The sequence below is a fragment of the Ornithorhynchus anatinus genome, chromosome 3 (genome assembly GCF_004115215.2).
Source record: "Ornithorhynchus anatinus isolate Pmale09 chromosome 3, mOrnAna1.pri.v4, whole genome shotgun sequence".
Lineage (NCBI taxonomy): Eukaryota > Metazoa > Chordata > Mammalia > Monotremata > Ornithorhynchidae > Ornithorhynchus > Ornithorhynchus anatinus.
In genome coordinates, this window is record NC_041730.1 from 11611296 (window position 1) to 11627150 (window position 15855).

At 43.6% G+C, this 15855-nt stretch overlaps 1 protein-coding gene across 1 annotated transcript in view; it reads left to right on the top strand.

Annotated features, from left to right (window-relative positions):
- The window catches only part of RRAS2 (RAS related 2), a 93418-nt gene extending 78610 nt beyond the window's left edge, over positions 1 to 14808 (top strand). Inside the window, exons 3-6 of the mRNA XM_039911658.1 lie at positions 713 to 815; positions 4506 to 4614; positions 11206 to 11324; positions 13415 to 14808. Of these exons, the coding sequence (XP_039767592.1) occupies positions 713 to 815; positions 4506 to 4614; positions 11206 to 11324; positions 13415 to 13502 (419 nt within the window). The 3' untranslated portion in view covers positions 13503 to 14808. The remainder of the gene's footprint in view (positions 1 to 712; positions 816 to 4505; positions 4615 to 11205; positions 11325 to 13414) is intronic.
- Positions 14809 to 15855: the final 1047 nt, after the last annotated feature.

Sequence of the window (15855 nt, forward strand, 5' to 3'; positions counted from 1 at the left end):
TCATTGTTTTGAGGGGATTGATTCCTCCTACTTGTAATTGACTGTAGTGTCAGACTCCCCCTCTAGAGTGTAAGCTCCCTGAGGGGTGGGATCGTTCTAATAACTCTATTGCGCTTAGTACAGTGCTCTGCAGAAAGTAAGTCCTCGATAAATCCCTTTGATCGATGTTTTGAGGAAGAAAGAGAGGGCCAGGCACGAGAATCAGCTTGGCCTAGTGGATAGAGCACAGGCCTGGGAGTCAGAAGGACCTAGACTGTAAGCCCGTCACTAGACTGTAAGCCTGTCAGAGGGCAGGGACTGTCTCTATCTGTTACCGATTTGTACATTCCAAGCGCTTAGTAGAGTAAGCACACATAGTAAGCGCTCAAAAAATACTATTGAATTAATGAATGAGTTCTAATCCCGGCTCTGCCACTTCTGTGCTCTGTGACCTTGGACAAGCCACTTAACTTCTCTGTGCCTGTTATCTCATCTGTAAAATGGGGATTAAGACTGTGAGCCCTATGTGGGACAGGGACTGTGTCCAATTCAGTTACCTTGTACTTAACCCCAATGCTTAGTACAGTGCCCGGCACATAGAAGCACTTAACAAATATCATTATTATTATTACTATTATTTTTGTTTATTCATTCTGGACTTTGGGGGAGGCCCACTGCTACTGGAGAAGGGATACAGACAACTCAGTTCCTATTTTCTTCCCTTTTTATGCAGTTCTGGATACAGCAGGACAAGAAGAATTTGGGGCTATGAGAGAACAGTACATGAGGACTGGAGAAGGTTTCCTTTTGGTCTTCTCAGTCACTGACCGAGGAAGGTATGTGAGTTTCTTTAAAAGGTAGTTCCTCTGGCCTGAGAATTTCCTTTAAGCTCTTCTCTTTATCAAGATCCCAAGTATTATCATTTTTAGACCCTTTAAATGTATGTATGTATAAACCTAGGTAGAGAGGCATAACTTTACATGCATCAGCATGGTGTAGAGGATAGAGCACAGGCCTGGGAGTCAGAAGGTCATGGGATCTATTACTGGCTCCGCTACTTGTTTGCGCTGTAACCTTGGGCAAGTCACTCCACTTCCCTGGGCCTCAGTTACTTCATCTGTAAAATGGGGATTGAGACTGTGAGCCCCATGTGAGCCCCCCTCCCAGACTGAGCACCCCCTTTCCCTCTGCTCCTCATCCTCTCCCCTTCGCCCCCGCACCCGCGCCCTATGCTCTTCCCCCTTCCCCTCTTCTCAGCACTGTGCTTATTTGTATATATTATTTATTACCCTATTTATTTTGTTAATGAGTTGTGTATCTCCAGATTCTATTTATTTTGATGATGTTGTCTTCTTTTGTATTGTTTTGCTTTGCTGTCTGTCTCCCCCGTTTAGACTGTGAACCCGTTATTGAACAGGGATTGTCTCTATCTGTTACTGAATTTTACATTCCAAGCACTTAGTACAATGCTATGCACATAGTAAGCGCCCAATAAATACTATTGAATGAATGAATGAACGACAGGGACTGTGTTTATCCCGATTTGCTTGTACGCATCCCAGCACTGAATGTAGTGCCTGGCACATAGTAAGTGCTTAACAAATATCATTATTATTGTTATATGTTCACATATATTTTAGAGAACATATATGGTAGAGAAGCAGCGTGGCTCAGTGGAAAGATCATGGGCTGGGGAGTCAGAGGTCATGGGTTCAAATCCCGGCTACACCGCTTGTCAGCTGTGTGACTTTGGGCAAGTCGCTTAACTTCTCTGTGCCTCAGTTACCTCATCTGTAAAATGGGCATTAAGACTGTGAGCCCCATATGGGACAACCTGCTCACCTTGTATCCTCCCCAGCGCTTAGAACAGTGCTTTGCACATAGTAAGCTCTTAACAAATGCCATCATTATTATTATTATAAGAAGGTGATATCCACGACGGGGAAGTTCACCCATCAGTGTATGTGTGGTTGAAAAGATCAGCATGGGACCAAGAGCCCTTTTCACATTGTGTGCACACAAATTGTCCCGCACATGCGCACTGTTGAGGTTGTTGTTTGAGACATCGGGAACTGCACTTGACTTTAGATTCAGTAGCGATAACAGGTTTCCCTTGGACAACCAGGCCCTTGCTTGGTCCTCTATGGCAAACAGGGAGATTGTTGGTTAGGCTAGGGAAATTTCTGTGGTATGGAACAGCACTTCTCTCTGTGCCCGTTTCCCCAAGTAACCTTGCTGTGCCCTGATCTGGTGTATCACCTGTTGTCGAGGGAGACGCTCACATCCAGTGTTCTTCTCTGGAACTCAGAGGTTGTAGAATAGCACCTTGCCTTAGATGTCTGCCGGGCCCTTTCCCGGTTTGTTCACCGTTTGCAAGAGGGAGAGTGGATATTTCATCCCCGTTCTACAGCAGAGGAAGCTGAGGTATGCAGAAGTGACTTGTCCAAAGTCATATGGCAGGCAAATGATAGAGCCCGGGCTAGAGCCTGGGTTTCTTGACTACCGGTCTGGTGCTCCCTCTAGACTGTAAGCTGGTTATAGGCAGGGAATGCTCTGTTTATTGTTATATTGCACTCTCCCAAGTGCTTAGTACAGTCTCTGCACATAGTAAATGCTCAGTAAATATGGTTGACTGGCTCTCGGCTAGGTCATCCTACCACCTTACCATGAGCAGACACATCTATGAGCAGCAGTTGGAGGCAGTGCCGATGAGAGAACAGAATTCTCTAGCCTCCTAGCCCTACAGCAGTCATGTCCATATCTGTAATTTATTTATTTTAATGTCTGTCTCACCCTCTAGACTATAAGTTCGTGGACAAGGTTTGTGGTTTATTGTTATATTATACTCTCCCAAGTGTTCAGTTCAGTGCTGTGCACACAGTAAATGCTCAATAAATACAATTGCCCCACTGACTGACTGACTAATAATAATAATAATAATGGAGGTATTTGTTAAGCACTTGCTATATGCCAGGCACTGTACTAAGCATTTGGGAGGATACAAGCAAATTGAGTGAGACCCAATCCCTGTCCCATGTGGGGCTCTCAGCCTCAATCCCCATTTTACAGAGGTAACTGAGACGCAGAGAAGTGAAGTGACTTGCCCCAAAGTCACAGCAGAGAAGCATTGGAGCCAGGATTAGAACCCATGACCTTCTGACTCCCAGGCCTGTGCTCTAGCCCCTATGCCATGCTGCTTCTCAGCATGCTGCTTCTAGCCGGCAGACGTGCCCTATTTTGTGCCTAACTTCCTTCCAGCAATAGGCCCCCCTAGGAATAGCCTCCGCTAGCCCTTTCGGGAACATCTGAGGACCTGGAAGAGATTTAAAGCTGATTTACACAAGGAGCTTTGAAGTATTCAGTGACTAGGGTGCTTACTGAGAGAAACAGTATGGGCTAGTAGATAAATCATAGGCCTGGGAGTCAGGAGTTCAGCCACTTACCTTTGTTCACCACTGAGTTAGACACTCGTCTCTGCCATAGTCTTGGGTTCTTCACTGACTGCCAGGTGGAAATGGGAAGGAACACATACAGAAATGACAGATGTAGCTAGAAAAAATGGGAAAGAAGCAAACAAAACCTAGAGACTACAAGCAGGCTGGTGCGTGTCCATAAGCTGTCATTTTTTTTTCCCTCCTCACAAAGTTAACTGGAAGGTTAGAGGCCAAGGAACCACACTTCCCAGAAGTTCCCCCTTTCTGGGTCAGGCCAGTGGGATGACCTGGAGGATGCAAAAATACTAGACAAAAGTTATCTCACTGCCATCTGCTTTCTGGCATGGCAGAGTGGATAGAGCACAGGCCTGGGAGTCAGAAGGGCCTGGCTTCTAATCCCAGCTCTGCCACTTGTCTGCTGTGTGAACTTGGGCAACTCACATCACTTCTCTGGGCCTCAGTTCCCTCATCTGTAAAATGGGATTAAAACCGTGAGCCCCCTGAGGGACAGGGACTGTGTCCAATCCGATTAACTTGTATCTACCCCAGTGCTTGGCACATAGGAAGTGCTCAACAGGTGCTATCATTATGATCGATATTATGAGTATATCTAATGATGTACAATGAAAAGAAAGGAGTTAACTTAGCCTTAGGCATATTGGCTAAGAGGGGTGGAATTTGGCTCGGTCGTCCTCCCTCCTCCACCGACCAACAAAGCTATTCCTAAAGTGCTTGACATAACGTATGTTCATCAAACCAAAAGGAGCTTTTTTGGGAAGCTGTTATCCCAAGAGATCTGCAAGAGATCATGTGGCTATCGAGAGTGTGTTTTTTTTTTAACTTGGATAGTGTTCATTCTCTGCATCAATTTACACGAATGTCAATAATGCAGTTAACACTTCCAGTTTCTTACTCAGACCTGTATCACAACTTCGCCTTTTTTTTTTTTCTTGAGGGGGGGCGGGGGAAATTCCCCACGACTTTATGAATCAAAATAACTTCTGTGAATTGCTCATTGTTATGTTTTGACACGTGCTCTAAGATAATTCTGGTCAGCTGATTCTCTTTTTGTGTGTGTGGATTTTCTTCTAGTTTTGAAGAAATATATAAGTTTCAAAGACAGATTCTCAGAGTGAAGGATCGTGATGAGTTTCCAATGATTCTAGTTGGTAACAAAGCAGATCTTGACCATCAAAGACAGGTAAGAAACAATCAAAAAATTGAAATAATAGTTGTTGCTAAGTCACCTGAGTTGGATGCCGTTTGCATATCCCTTTTTCCTTCTGCCTCATCTGCAGTTTATTTCACCGCCTGCCTAGATTGTCAGCTCTCTTAGAGCAGGGATCATGTCCGCTAATTCTGTGGTACTCTCTCAAGGACTGAGTATAATATCGTTCACACAATAGCTGCTTAATAAATCCTGATTGTTTTAAATTTTGGTTGGTGACACGGGACGATGGTACAGTGCCAAAAGATACTTCCAGGTGAGAAATAAAGGAAAAAAAAATAGTTCTTTTGCTAAGTGTAAGCTCATTTTAGTCAAGGAATGTGACTACCAACTCTGTCTTATTGCATTCTTCCAAATGCTCAGTACAGTGCTCTGCACACAGTAAGCACTCAATAAATGCCATTGATTATGTTTTTCACGCTGCTTTGCAGACAGTTTTAAAAGCTGACAAACTTCTTTTACCCTTTCCCCCCAGACTGTTAGTATTACTGCACGTTTGCAATGGAAGTGATTATGGAATACTGGAGGAGGTACAGCATTAGTTCTGAATTGTAACTTTAGTTTTATTAAACCATCTTCTTTGTTATAAGTTGAATATTGTGAGAGAATGCACAGTTTGAGTTGTGTGGTTCAGGTTCCCAGCATCTCCTTGTGAAATAATAAAAATTACTACTATTATTATAGTATTTGTTAAGAGCTTACTGTGTGCCAAGCACTGTTCTAAATGCTGAGATATATACAAGTTAATCAGGGTAGACATAAGCCCTGTCCTAAATGGGGCTCTCATTTTAATAGGAGGAATAGGAATTAATCCCCATTTTACACATGAGGTAACTGAAACACAGAGCATTTAAAATGACTTGCCCAAGGTTGCAAAACAGGTGGGGCGGAACCTCTGACTTCCAACCCCGTGCTCTTTCCACTAGGCCAATAGACGTGATTCTTCTCTATCAAGAAAGAGGAGAATACTAAGGAAAATATAAAATTCTGATTAGAGTTGAAAATCTCCAACACCCTGTTCTTTCTTTAAATGATGGGGAGAAGTAGATTTCTGATTAGTCACTGAAGCTGGCATGGATGGAAGAACTTTAAATAATTGGTATTTTCATAACTGTAGTTGAAGGTCAACTTTCTTTTCCCAACAATGGTTCTTCCAGTCACCATTTTGAGTGTCCCTGCTTAATACGATTAGACTGTAAGCCCATCAATGGGCAGGGACTCTCTCTATCTGTTGCTGATTTGTACATTCCAAGCGCTTAGTACAGTGCTCTGCACATAGTAAGTGCACGATAAATACTATTGAATGAATGAACAATATTGTGAATAGCGTGTTTGCTTCAGGGATGGCCCAATTCTGATTACCCGGGCTTGTCTCTGTCTACAAAATTGTCCCTGTCCCCCAATCAGCTTGCAGCCAATCATTTCAGACTGTCTGTCTTCTCACCCCTTCCTGCCCTATCAAGCTCCCAACTCCATGTGCCCTCGAGGGTCCTCATTGCAAAGATGAAATGACTGCGTAGGAGGTCACTGCACCTCACGTTCATTTTTTTGCCTTACACTTCCTACCACTAAGATCCTGTCCTGTGCAATGCATTTTTCTCTCAATATCATTGTGATTTTTTCCATTTATCAGAGCCTCTAAGAACAGTGAGCCAGAAATTTGTGGAGAGAGCGAGGGAAGTCAATTTAGTGAAATAGTGATTCTTTTGGAGCATCAAACCTAAGGAGGAAGAGCAGCAGAAGTAGGTCAAGATGAACTTTGCACATTGGGCCACTTTTAGTTATCTTCCTGGTGCTAAGGGGGAGCTTGGAACACTGACTTTGACCATCACAAAGCAAATCCCATTTAGAGGGGGGTGACCAGAGTCATGCAATCCATATCTCCGTTTGCCTCAGAAGTCTTGGGCAACCAAATTAGGAATCTTAACTTAGATAGTTAGCAAGGGAAACCTGTTCCCTCATTGTACTGAACTTTGCTCTTCATCTAAACTGCTACTTCTTTAATCCAAGCACTTATCCTATCCTGCAATGACTACTACATCAGCCTCCTTGCTGACCTTCCTACCTTCCGCCTCTCCCCGCTTCACTCCATATTTTACTCTGCTGCCCATATCATTTTGATACTAAACTGTTCAGTCCCTATTTTCCTACTCCTCAAGAACCTCCTTTAGAAGAGCAAAGTGTGCGGGCTGAGTTGTAGTAGAAAAGCAGTGAGATGAGGTAGGAGGGGGCAAGGTTATTGAGGGCTTTAAAGTCGATGGTAAAGAGTTTCTGGTTCTTGCGGAGGTGGGTGGGCAACCACTGGAGGTTCTTGAGGAGTGGGGAAACATGGCCTGAACATTCGTAGAAGCACACGGCCCAGTGAATAGAGCCCGGGCATGGAAGTCAGAAGGACTTGAGTTCTAATTCCAGCTCCGCCCTTGTCAGCTGAGTGACCTTGGGCAAGTCTCTTCACTGCTCTGTGCCTCAGTTTCCTCATCTATAAAATGGGGATTAAGACCCTGAGCCCCCTGCGGGACAGAGATTGTGTCCAACCTGACAACCTTGTATCTACCCCAGTGCTTAGTAAAGTGCCTGGCACTTAGTAAGTGCTTAAGAAATACCATAAAAATAATAATTAAAAAAATGATCTGGGCAGCAGAGCGAAGTATGGACAGAAGCGGGGAGAGGTATGGGCAGGGAGGTCAGCAAGGAGACTGATAAGGTAACCAAGGAGGGAAAGGTTAAGTGCTTGTATTAATGTGGTAGCTCTTTGGATGGAACAGTCTGGCATGTAGTAAGCACTTAACAAATGCCATTAAAAGAAAACCCCAAAACAATTAAAAAGTCCCCTCAAGACCTCCATCCCCAGTGGTATTTTAGTAGACAATAAAGAATTTCAAAATAGCAAATCAAATCAGAGATCCAACAACTTCCCTTCCCCCAAGATTATTTTCATTGCTATTATTATTATCATATTTGTTAAGCACTTACACTCTTTGTCAAGTGCTGTTCTAAGAGCTGGGGATAGATACTGTCCCTCTCCTTCATGGGGCCATTCCGTAGTCCAAGGATGAGGGAGAACAGGCATTGAAGCCCCACTTTACAGATAAGGAAACTGAGGCATAGAGAAGTGAAATGACTTGCCCAAGGTCACCCAGCCGGCAACTGGCAGAGCCTGGATTAGAACCCCGGTCCTCTGATTCCGTGGGCCACGCTCTTTCCACTAGGCCACTTTTCCATATTTCTACCCTTGGTTTCTCTTTAGGACAAACTTCCGGTTGGCTCAAGTCAGTCAGTCGTATTTATTGAGTGCTTACTGTGTGCAGACCACTGTATTGAGTGCTTCCTGTGTGCAGGGCTTGGGAGAGTATAATAAAACAACAGAGACACACAGGAGAGTACAAAACAGCAGTACGACAGACCCATTCCTCTCCAGCGTAAATTCTAAGCTTGGACGCTTAAAGTCGAGAGTAGCTGACATAAAACAAGCCTAGGTACCCCAATCTCAGTGACTCTGGGGTACTCCGGTCCACGCCACTGCCTACAGGCAGCAGGCAGAGATGCATCCAGGAGCCCCACCTGCCCTAAATCCCAGAAGCAGCAGCGGGGGGAAGAAGAAGAAAAGGAGCAGTTGTTTTGAAGGTTATTTTTATTTTTGACATTTTATTTTTCCCAGCACTAAAGCAGCCTTATTCTCTAATTGATTCCAGTCTTTAAAAATAGTTCTTCTTAAAGATTTTCAAATTAACAAATGATTTTGGATGAGCTCTTGAAGCTGGTTATAATTAGAGTTCCTTTTGTAGAATTTTGGGCAGTTGAATGCAATAGCTTCCTTTCCCCTGGTGTTTAAATTGAAAATCAGGGGAGCTCTTTGTTACTGATGATTATTCTTGCGGCAGTTCTGCAACCAAGTTGCCCAAGAATTCTAAACCCTCATCTATCTCCCTCAAATTCGGAATGGACTATTAACTGGATTTGGTGTCCTTTTGTAGTATGGGCGAACAGGAGGAAGCCAGATATTTTTACCCCATGCAAGTGAATGACTGTTGCACACTGTGAATTTGAGTGACTGCAGGCTATTTTGAGTGAAGTGTGGAGTCTGGAGTAGCCACGAAGAAAGATGAATCGATATTTCAAGGAATACGGCTCTTCTTTTGCTATCAGTGCTCAGTTGGGAGCTTTGCAATTAATTTTATGAGGTCATTCGAGATCATCTTATCAGGTTTCTCAGAAATGTAAGCAGTGTTTCTTGTAACAGCACATGTCTTTTGCCCAAAGCAACCTTCTCTGATTTTTTTGAATAAGGGCATTTATTAATCTGGCATTTTCTTAATGAGTCTAGATTGTGACAATATTAGACCACGAAAAGATACCCATCTTGCCCTGAAAGAAAAAAAAATCAGAGAGAGTCGAACCAAATATCCTCCTGTCCCCCCAATTTCTGTGAACTGATCTTGAAAGGCGTTCATTGGGTAGATTGGGATTACTTCATGGATCTGGGCAGATTTTTTTTTATTAATTTGGGTTTTGTGTGTGTGAACTGAGTCTAGACTTTCTGTACAGCCCCCAGTCCCTTGTGGATTTCTGGCTTAGAAAACGCAGAGCCTTTCCCCTGTGTGTGTTTTTGTCATGTGATCCCAGACAGGGGTGTCCTTTTATGTTTCCTTTTTGTTAGCTTTGGCTGCAGAATTGCTGTTAGAAGTCATTAGATCTAATTGGGCCATATGTTGTTGTTCGGGGTTCACAAAGCCGCTTTATATACCGCTGATGTTTTTGTTTCACACTGTGAGTGATTTGTCCAGTTCTTTCTGACCTTGGTTCCTGGAAAAAACTTGCATAGATTTATGCCGGCCTTTTTATAACAATGAACCAGTGAGGTCTGAGATCATAGTGGTGTATTATTTTTATGTAGATGGATGATTCCTCCCCTCTCTCCCCTCCACCCCCATCCCTCGGGGCCCCCTGCCATCCTTGAAATGAGCTTGGTCTCATTTTATCTCGAGTGAAGGACCTGAGTTAGTTTGCCTCAAAGTGTTCGTTTATCTCGTTGGTGAGAACCAAGAAGAAAGACAACCAGTAAAGCTGGCTGAGGAAAGTCTTGTGGGAAAATGAAGCTGCAGGTTTCCAGTCTTGATTTTTACTTTCCTTTTGAGTAGTTTCCTTCAATAGTGGAAGCAGCTTGGTGTTGTGGAAAGAGCAGGAAGGCCAAGGTTCCGTTCCCAGCCCTGACACTTGCCTGCTGGGTCGCTTTGAGCAAATCATTAAATTACACCAGGCCTCAGTTTCCTCATCTGACAGTAGGGAATGAAATACATGATCTCCCTCCCCCTTAGAATCTGAGCCCTGCATTGGGCAGCATGGCTTAGGGGAAAGAGCACAGGCTTGGAAGTCAGAGGTCATGCGTTCTAATCCCAGCTACGCCACTTATCAGCTGTGTGACTTTGGACAAGTCTCTTAACTTCTCTGTGCCTCAGTTATCTGTAAAATGGGGATTAAGACTCTGAGCCCCACGTGGGACAACCTGATAACCTTGTATCTACCCCAGCGCTTAGAACAGTGCTTGGCACATAGTGAGTGCTTAACCAATACCATCATTATTATTGGGCTGGTTTGGGGGGTCTGGTCTGATTAGCTTGTGTCTAGCTCAGAGCTTATTAAATACCATCATTAGGGTAAATAACATCCAAAGATCAATGTGCCATTTATCATGCTTGAATGGCTCACTTTTGGGCTTTGAAAAGTATCTCTTCTAAGGTGGAGGGGAAGCTTCCATGAGACATCATTGAACTATTTTCCTGGTGGTTAGACCTATGGGGTCATCAATGTACTTGGGAAGCCTGTGGGTTTGCTGCATTTATGGACAGGAAATGTTGCTTTGATGGTACTCGTTAAGCACATGCTATGTATCAAACACTGTTCTAAGCGCTGGGTAAGTACAAGTCAATTAGATCAGACTAAGCCCTTGTCCCACATAGGGCTCACAGTCTTAATTGGGAGGAAGAACAGGTGTTGAATCCCCATTTGCCAGTTGAGGAAATAAACTGAGGCACTGGGAAGTTAAGTGACTTGCCCAAGGTCACTCAGCTAACAATTGGCAGAGCAGTTGGAAGAGCTGGGATTAGATCCCAGGTCCTCTGGATCCCAGGCCCATGCTCTTTCCACTAGGCCACACTGCTTCCCTATTAGCAGCATGGCCTATTAGAATGTGTCTGCTAATTTGTTGTATTGTCCTCTCCCATGCGGTTAGTAAATACCATCCATTGATTAAGAATGCTTTAGTCTTTAGGGGTAGAGAGGTCGGTGACTTGTTCAGACCACATTAACACAGGTGTACAGCATCCATTATTTGTAGCCTGATCAATCAGTGGTATTTACTGCACTTTAACTAGGTGCAGAACACTGCATTGAGCACTTGGGAAAAGCCTGATGACTTGGTTGCAAGGAAGGAACATGGCCTCGCATGCATTTTCAAATTGACTTAAAAATTATGAGCTCACGAGAGACAATCTTCCCTACAGCTTCTCTTATTAATCCGAAGACCGTGCCTCAGCTCTAACCTGGATGTTCATTTTTCAATTTCAGGTAACACAGGAAGAGGGACAACAACTAGCGCGACAACTAAAAGTCACATATATGGAAGCGTCAGCCAAAATTAGAATGAATGTAGACCAAGCTTTCCATGAGCTCGTCAGGGTTATAAGGTAGGCCAGAAGCTCGGGAATCAGCAAGGCCTAGCGGCAAGAGCACGGGCTTGGGAGTCAGAGGTCGTAGGTTCTAATCCCCACTTGGCCACTTGTCTGATGTGTGACCTTGGGCAGGTCACTTCCCTTCTCTTTGCCTCAGTTACCTCATCTGTAAAATGGGGATTGAGAGTGTGAGCCCCTTGGGGCACAGGGACTGTGTCCAACCTGATTAGCTTGTATCTACCCCAGCGCTTAGAACAGTGCTTGGCACATAGTAAGCGCTTAACAAATGCCATTTTTATTATTCTTAATAAAACTCCAGTTTCATGAACGTAGTCCACTAGGTTTTAGCTTCAGGTTTTGTGCATTAAGTGGAAAAAGGAAAACAGATATTATTCAACGCTTGTTGTTGATGCGGGACCGTGAGGAGCTTCAACAGAACTGAGCAATGGCTGAAGGCCACTGAAAACCAAAATCCCTGGGTAATTGTCCCTTCTCATCATGTTCTTGGGGACCCCAGAATTCTACTTTCTGGATCCGGGTCCAGTCACACGACAGCAACCCTCCTACGTGAAATCCTGGGAAGCAGCCAGCTCTGAGACACAGTGTGACGTTGGGCAAGTCACTTCACTTCTCTGTGCCTCAGTTACCTCATCTGTAAAATGGGGATTGAGACTGTGAGCCCCATGTGGGACAGGGACTAAGTCCAACCCTATTTACTTGTATCCACCCCAGCGTTTAGTACAGTGCCTGGCACATAGTTAAACGCTTAACAAATACAATCAGTATTATTATTATCATTACTATTATACAGAGACAGGAGGAAGATGCCAGCTATACAGTGGTTTGGAAGAATGATCGCTCTTTCCGTTCTGAAGCTTGTGATTTTTAGGGGTTTGGCCTTTTTTTTTTTAATGATATTTGTTAAGCGCTTACTATATGCCAGGCACTATGCTAAGCACTGGGGTAGATACAGACTACTCAGGTTAGACACATTCCAAGCCCTACAAGGGGCTCACAATCTTAATCCCCATTTTACAGATGAGGTACCTGAGGTACAGAGAAGTGAAGTGTCTTGGCCATGGTCACAGAGCAGACAGGCGGCAGAGTCGGGCGGGATTGGAAGGCAGGTCCTTCTGACTCCCAAGCCCACACTCTATCCACTAGGCCACATGACTTCAAATCCATGTGTTCTGGCAGAGTCAGGTAGATCTTTCTTGAACGGTGTTGTTTGGCAGGCGAACAACCCCGAGGGAGCTTGGAGGAAACCCATCTCCTGGGGCTGTGCTTCTCCAGCCAATCAGCCCTGTGAGCAGGGGAAGGAGCCAGGGTTCAACTGGGGGCCACTTCCCTTCACCGTCCCGGGTCCCCACCACTGAGCTCCCCTGGGCACCCTCAGCCCTCCCTTCCAGTGAAGAAAATAACCAACAATCAACCAAGAGTTCCTTTAATCAAAGAAGCAAAAAAAGACCAGGCGGATTGCACTTGAACTCACCTGAGACCCCTTTCTCAAAACACGGTTCCCATCACCGCCTTTTTGACATTTCTGTTTTGATTTCCTCTCTGTTGTGCTTTCAGGCAAGCACAAAATCTAACCCCTGAAGAGCTTTATAGTCTGGAGGCAAAAGGGTTTTCAAAATAATTAGGCCTTTTTTTGTTGTTGTTAAAGCACTTCCAATGTGTCAAGTACTGTTCTAAGCACTGGGGTAGATAAGAGTTAAATATTACAAGTGTTAACGGAGAACTGATTTGAGTGAAACTAAATCGACCTAAGCGACATAAGTCTCCTAGATTTTATTTTTTATCGATTAAAATAATCTCATGAGTTAGCTCACAACAGCTGGGCATTTGTCGACCTTGGTGAGGCACTCTAGGTTGTGAGAGCACAGAAAACTATTAAATTGTGCACTTTACTTGAGCAAAATTCTCACTCAGAAAAAAAAAAAGATCTCTGTAGTAATATTATTACTATATTCCAGGCATTATACTAAGCACTGGGGGAGATACAAGCTAATCAGGTTGGACGCAGTCCGTGTACAACATGGACATGTGGTAATATTATTACTATAGGCGCAATTAATTTCAAGGGTGTTTTTTTCTGTCCGCAGAAAATTTCAAGAGCAAGAATGTCCTCCTTCGCCAGAACCAGCACGGAAAGAAAAAGACAAGAAAGGCTGCCATTGTGTCATTTTCTAAGAATCCCATGAGTTCTAGCTCTCGACTGCCAGAAAACCCTTCCTTTCCTCCCTCCAGTTTACATCATTTTGGGTATCTTTTTAGCCTTAGACATGCATGTCATACAGCCACCAGGTTAGCCTTAGTCGAAGAAGCTGGATAAATCCAGTCCTTGAAGATGTTCTGGCCATTTTTCAGGACAAACTAAAACAAAACACTAAGGCTGCTTCTCTAAAACCACATATTTCCTCTTTTTTTCTTAAAAAAAAGTTTTATAATTTTCAGGGTTTACGCAAGTCTTTACTCATCAAATAGATGAAGCAGCCCTGGGAGCCAAATTGTTTGCCAAGGTGAAGTCAACTTCTCTGAAATAATTCCTTCGTAACTTCTGACACCACCACATCATCTACTCTCATCCTAATCTGGGCCTAAAGAGTTCTTTGAGACAAACCAAATGCCATTTGGCTTTCTCTTCCTCCCCATCAACTAGAATTTTGATTTCAACTTCTTTGCCTTAAACACACTGAATTATGTCAGCAAAAATAAGGGTCTCAGACCTGGTAATGCTGCGGCTTTGGTTTTCCAGTGGCCAAAACACAAGATAGTCTACTGTATTTATTTTATGGATCCAGTACAGTTGTGGGGCTATTCCTACTACTATTACTATTATTATTGCTATTGTATTATTGTTCTTGTTGTTAAACACTTTGTGGCCAAACACCTGGGCTCATTCTGGACTTAGCCATTTTGGTTTTTTTTTAAGATGTTTTCATATCTGTGTCAGGGGAAAACTAATCATGCCTGTCTGTCTTCCTTTGATGCAAGTGTTTCTGGGTAAGGGAGTCAAGAAAACTGAAACTGTAGTTGGTTTTTTGTTTTGTTCTGTTTTGATGTAATATAAAAAAAAATGGAAATGATCTTTCCAGGGCCAGAGATGATTAAATGTTTTTGCTATATACTTTTATACATTATTTTCTTATCAGACTAGTTAACAAGTATTTTTATATGTTTGTAAACCAATATGCTTTCACGGCATAACTTGTGTATATGTAAAGATGAGTATTTAATTCTCACAGTTCACTTTTACCTGACAAAAATCATGTGTGGAAGTTGCCAACCCTGTACGGAACTTTTTTCCGTAGTGTTCTGGTTTTGCTTGACCCCCCCACCCCCTAAACCCCCCAGTTCTCTGCTGGCCAACCCTATTATACAGAGTTCAACTAACAGGCTGGAGATATTGAAAATCATTTCCGGTATCCCTTCCTAGAGATGGATCATTTAAACGTTGAGTATTAAACGGTTCCAGACTTTTTACTATTAGTTTAAATGTGGATGGCTTCTGATTTTTGAGTCTTAGTGGATTTGGGTTTTAATCAGTTCAAGAGTGTGTTCCGTAAGTTTTTTTTTTAAGTTACTAAGTGTTATGAAATGGTATTGCATGGCTGTCACTTTACTGAACGGGTCCACCAGCCCCATGAAACTGATAAAGCGAACCCGTGTATAGCTTCAGGTGCTAGAATTAAAGATGATCTAACTTCTCCCACGGTGACTACCCCTGATGCCCCGTCCCATCGTCTGCGCTTTGCGACTAAAGGATCAACCAACTTCACCGGGGCGGATAAAGATGAGGTGGATCTGAAGTCGTCCAAGGCGAGTTACTTGAACTCTAGTACTGAACCTCTCCCCTCTCTGTTGTACTTCAGCCCTGGCAGCCAAAGAACACGATGAAGACTGCCGGTTGAAATCTCAGTCTGTGGAAATGGGATGGATTTGACTCTCAAGCCAGGGTCGTTTGTGGTTGTGTGGTTCTGTGGCAGTGAACTGAGAGGGTAAGAGAGTGTGTCCGAACAGAAGGATGCAGTTTTTAGAAGTTTAGGTGGTTGTTTTTGCACAGAAGCCTCCGCCAAATGGCGAGATGCTTGACACTCATGAAATACATTTGGATGATCAATCAGTCAAGCAATCAATTGAATTTATTGGGCGCTTACTCTGTGCAGAGAACTGTACTAAGTGCTTGGGAGAGGACAATATAATGTACTTCATAAGGATCCAGAATCTCGTTTGTTCTGCCCCAGACATTGTGGACCAAAGTTGACCATTCAAGAAAATTTCCCTGTATCACAAGTCTGCAGTGGAAAGGAACCTCTAAGTGTAACCGTTATAATGATAATAATCATAATTATGTATTTAAGTGCTTACTATGTACCAGGCACTGTACTAAGCACTGGGGTGGATACAAGCCAATTGGGTTGGACCCAGTTCCGGTCCCATAAGGGTCTCACTATCTCGATCCCCACTTTTCAGATGAGGTAACTGAGGCACAGAGAAATGATTTGCCCAAAGTCACACAGCAGACCAGTGGTGGAGGCAGAAT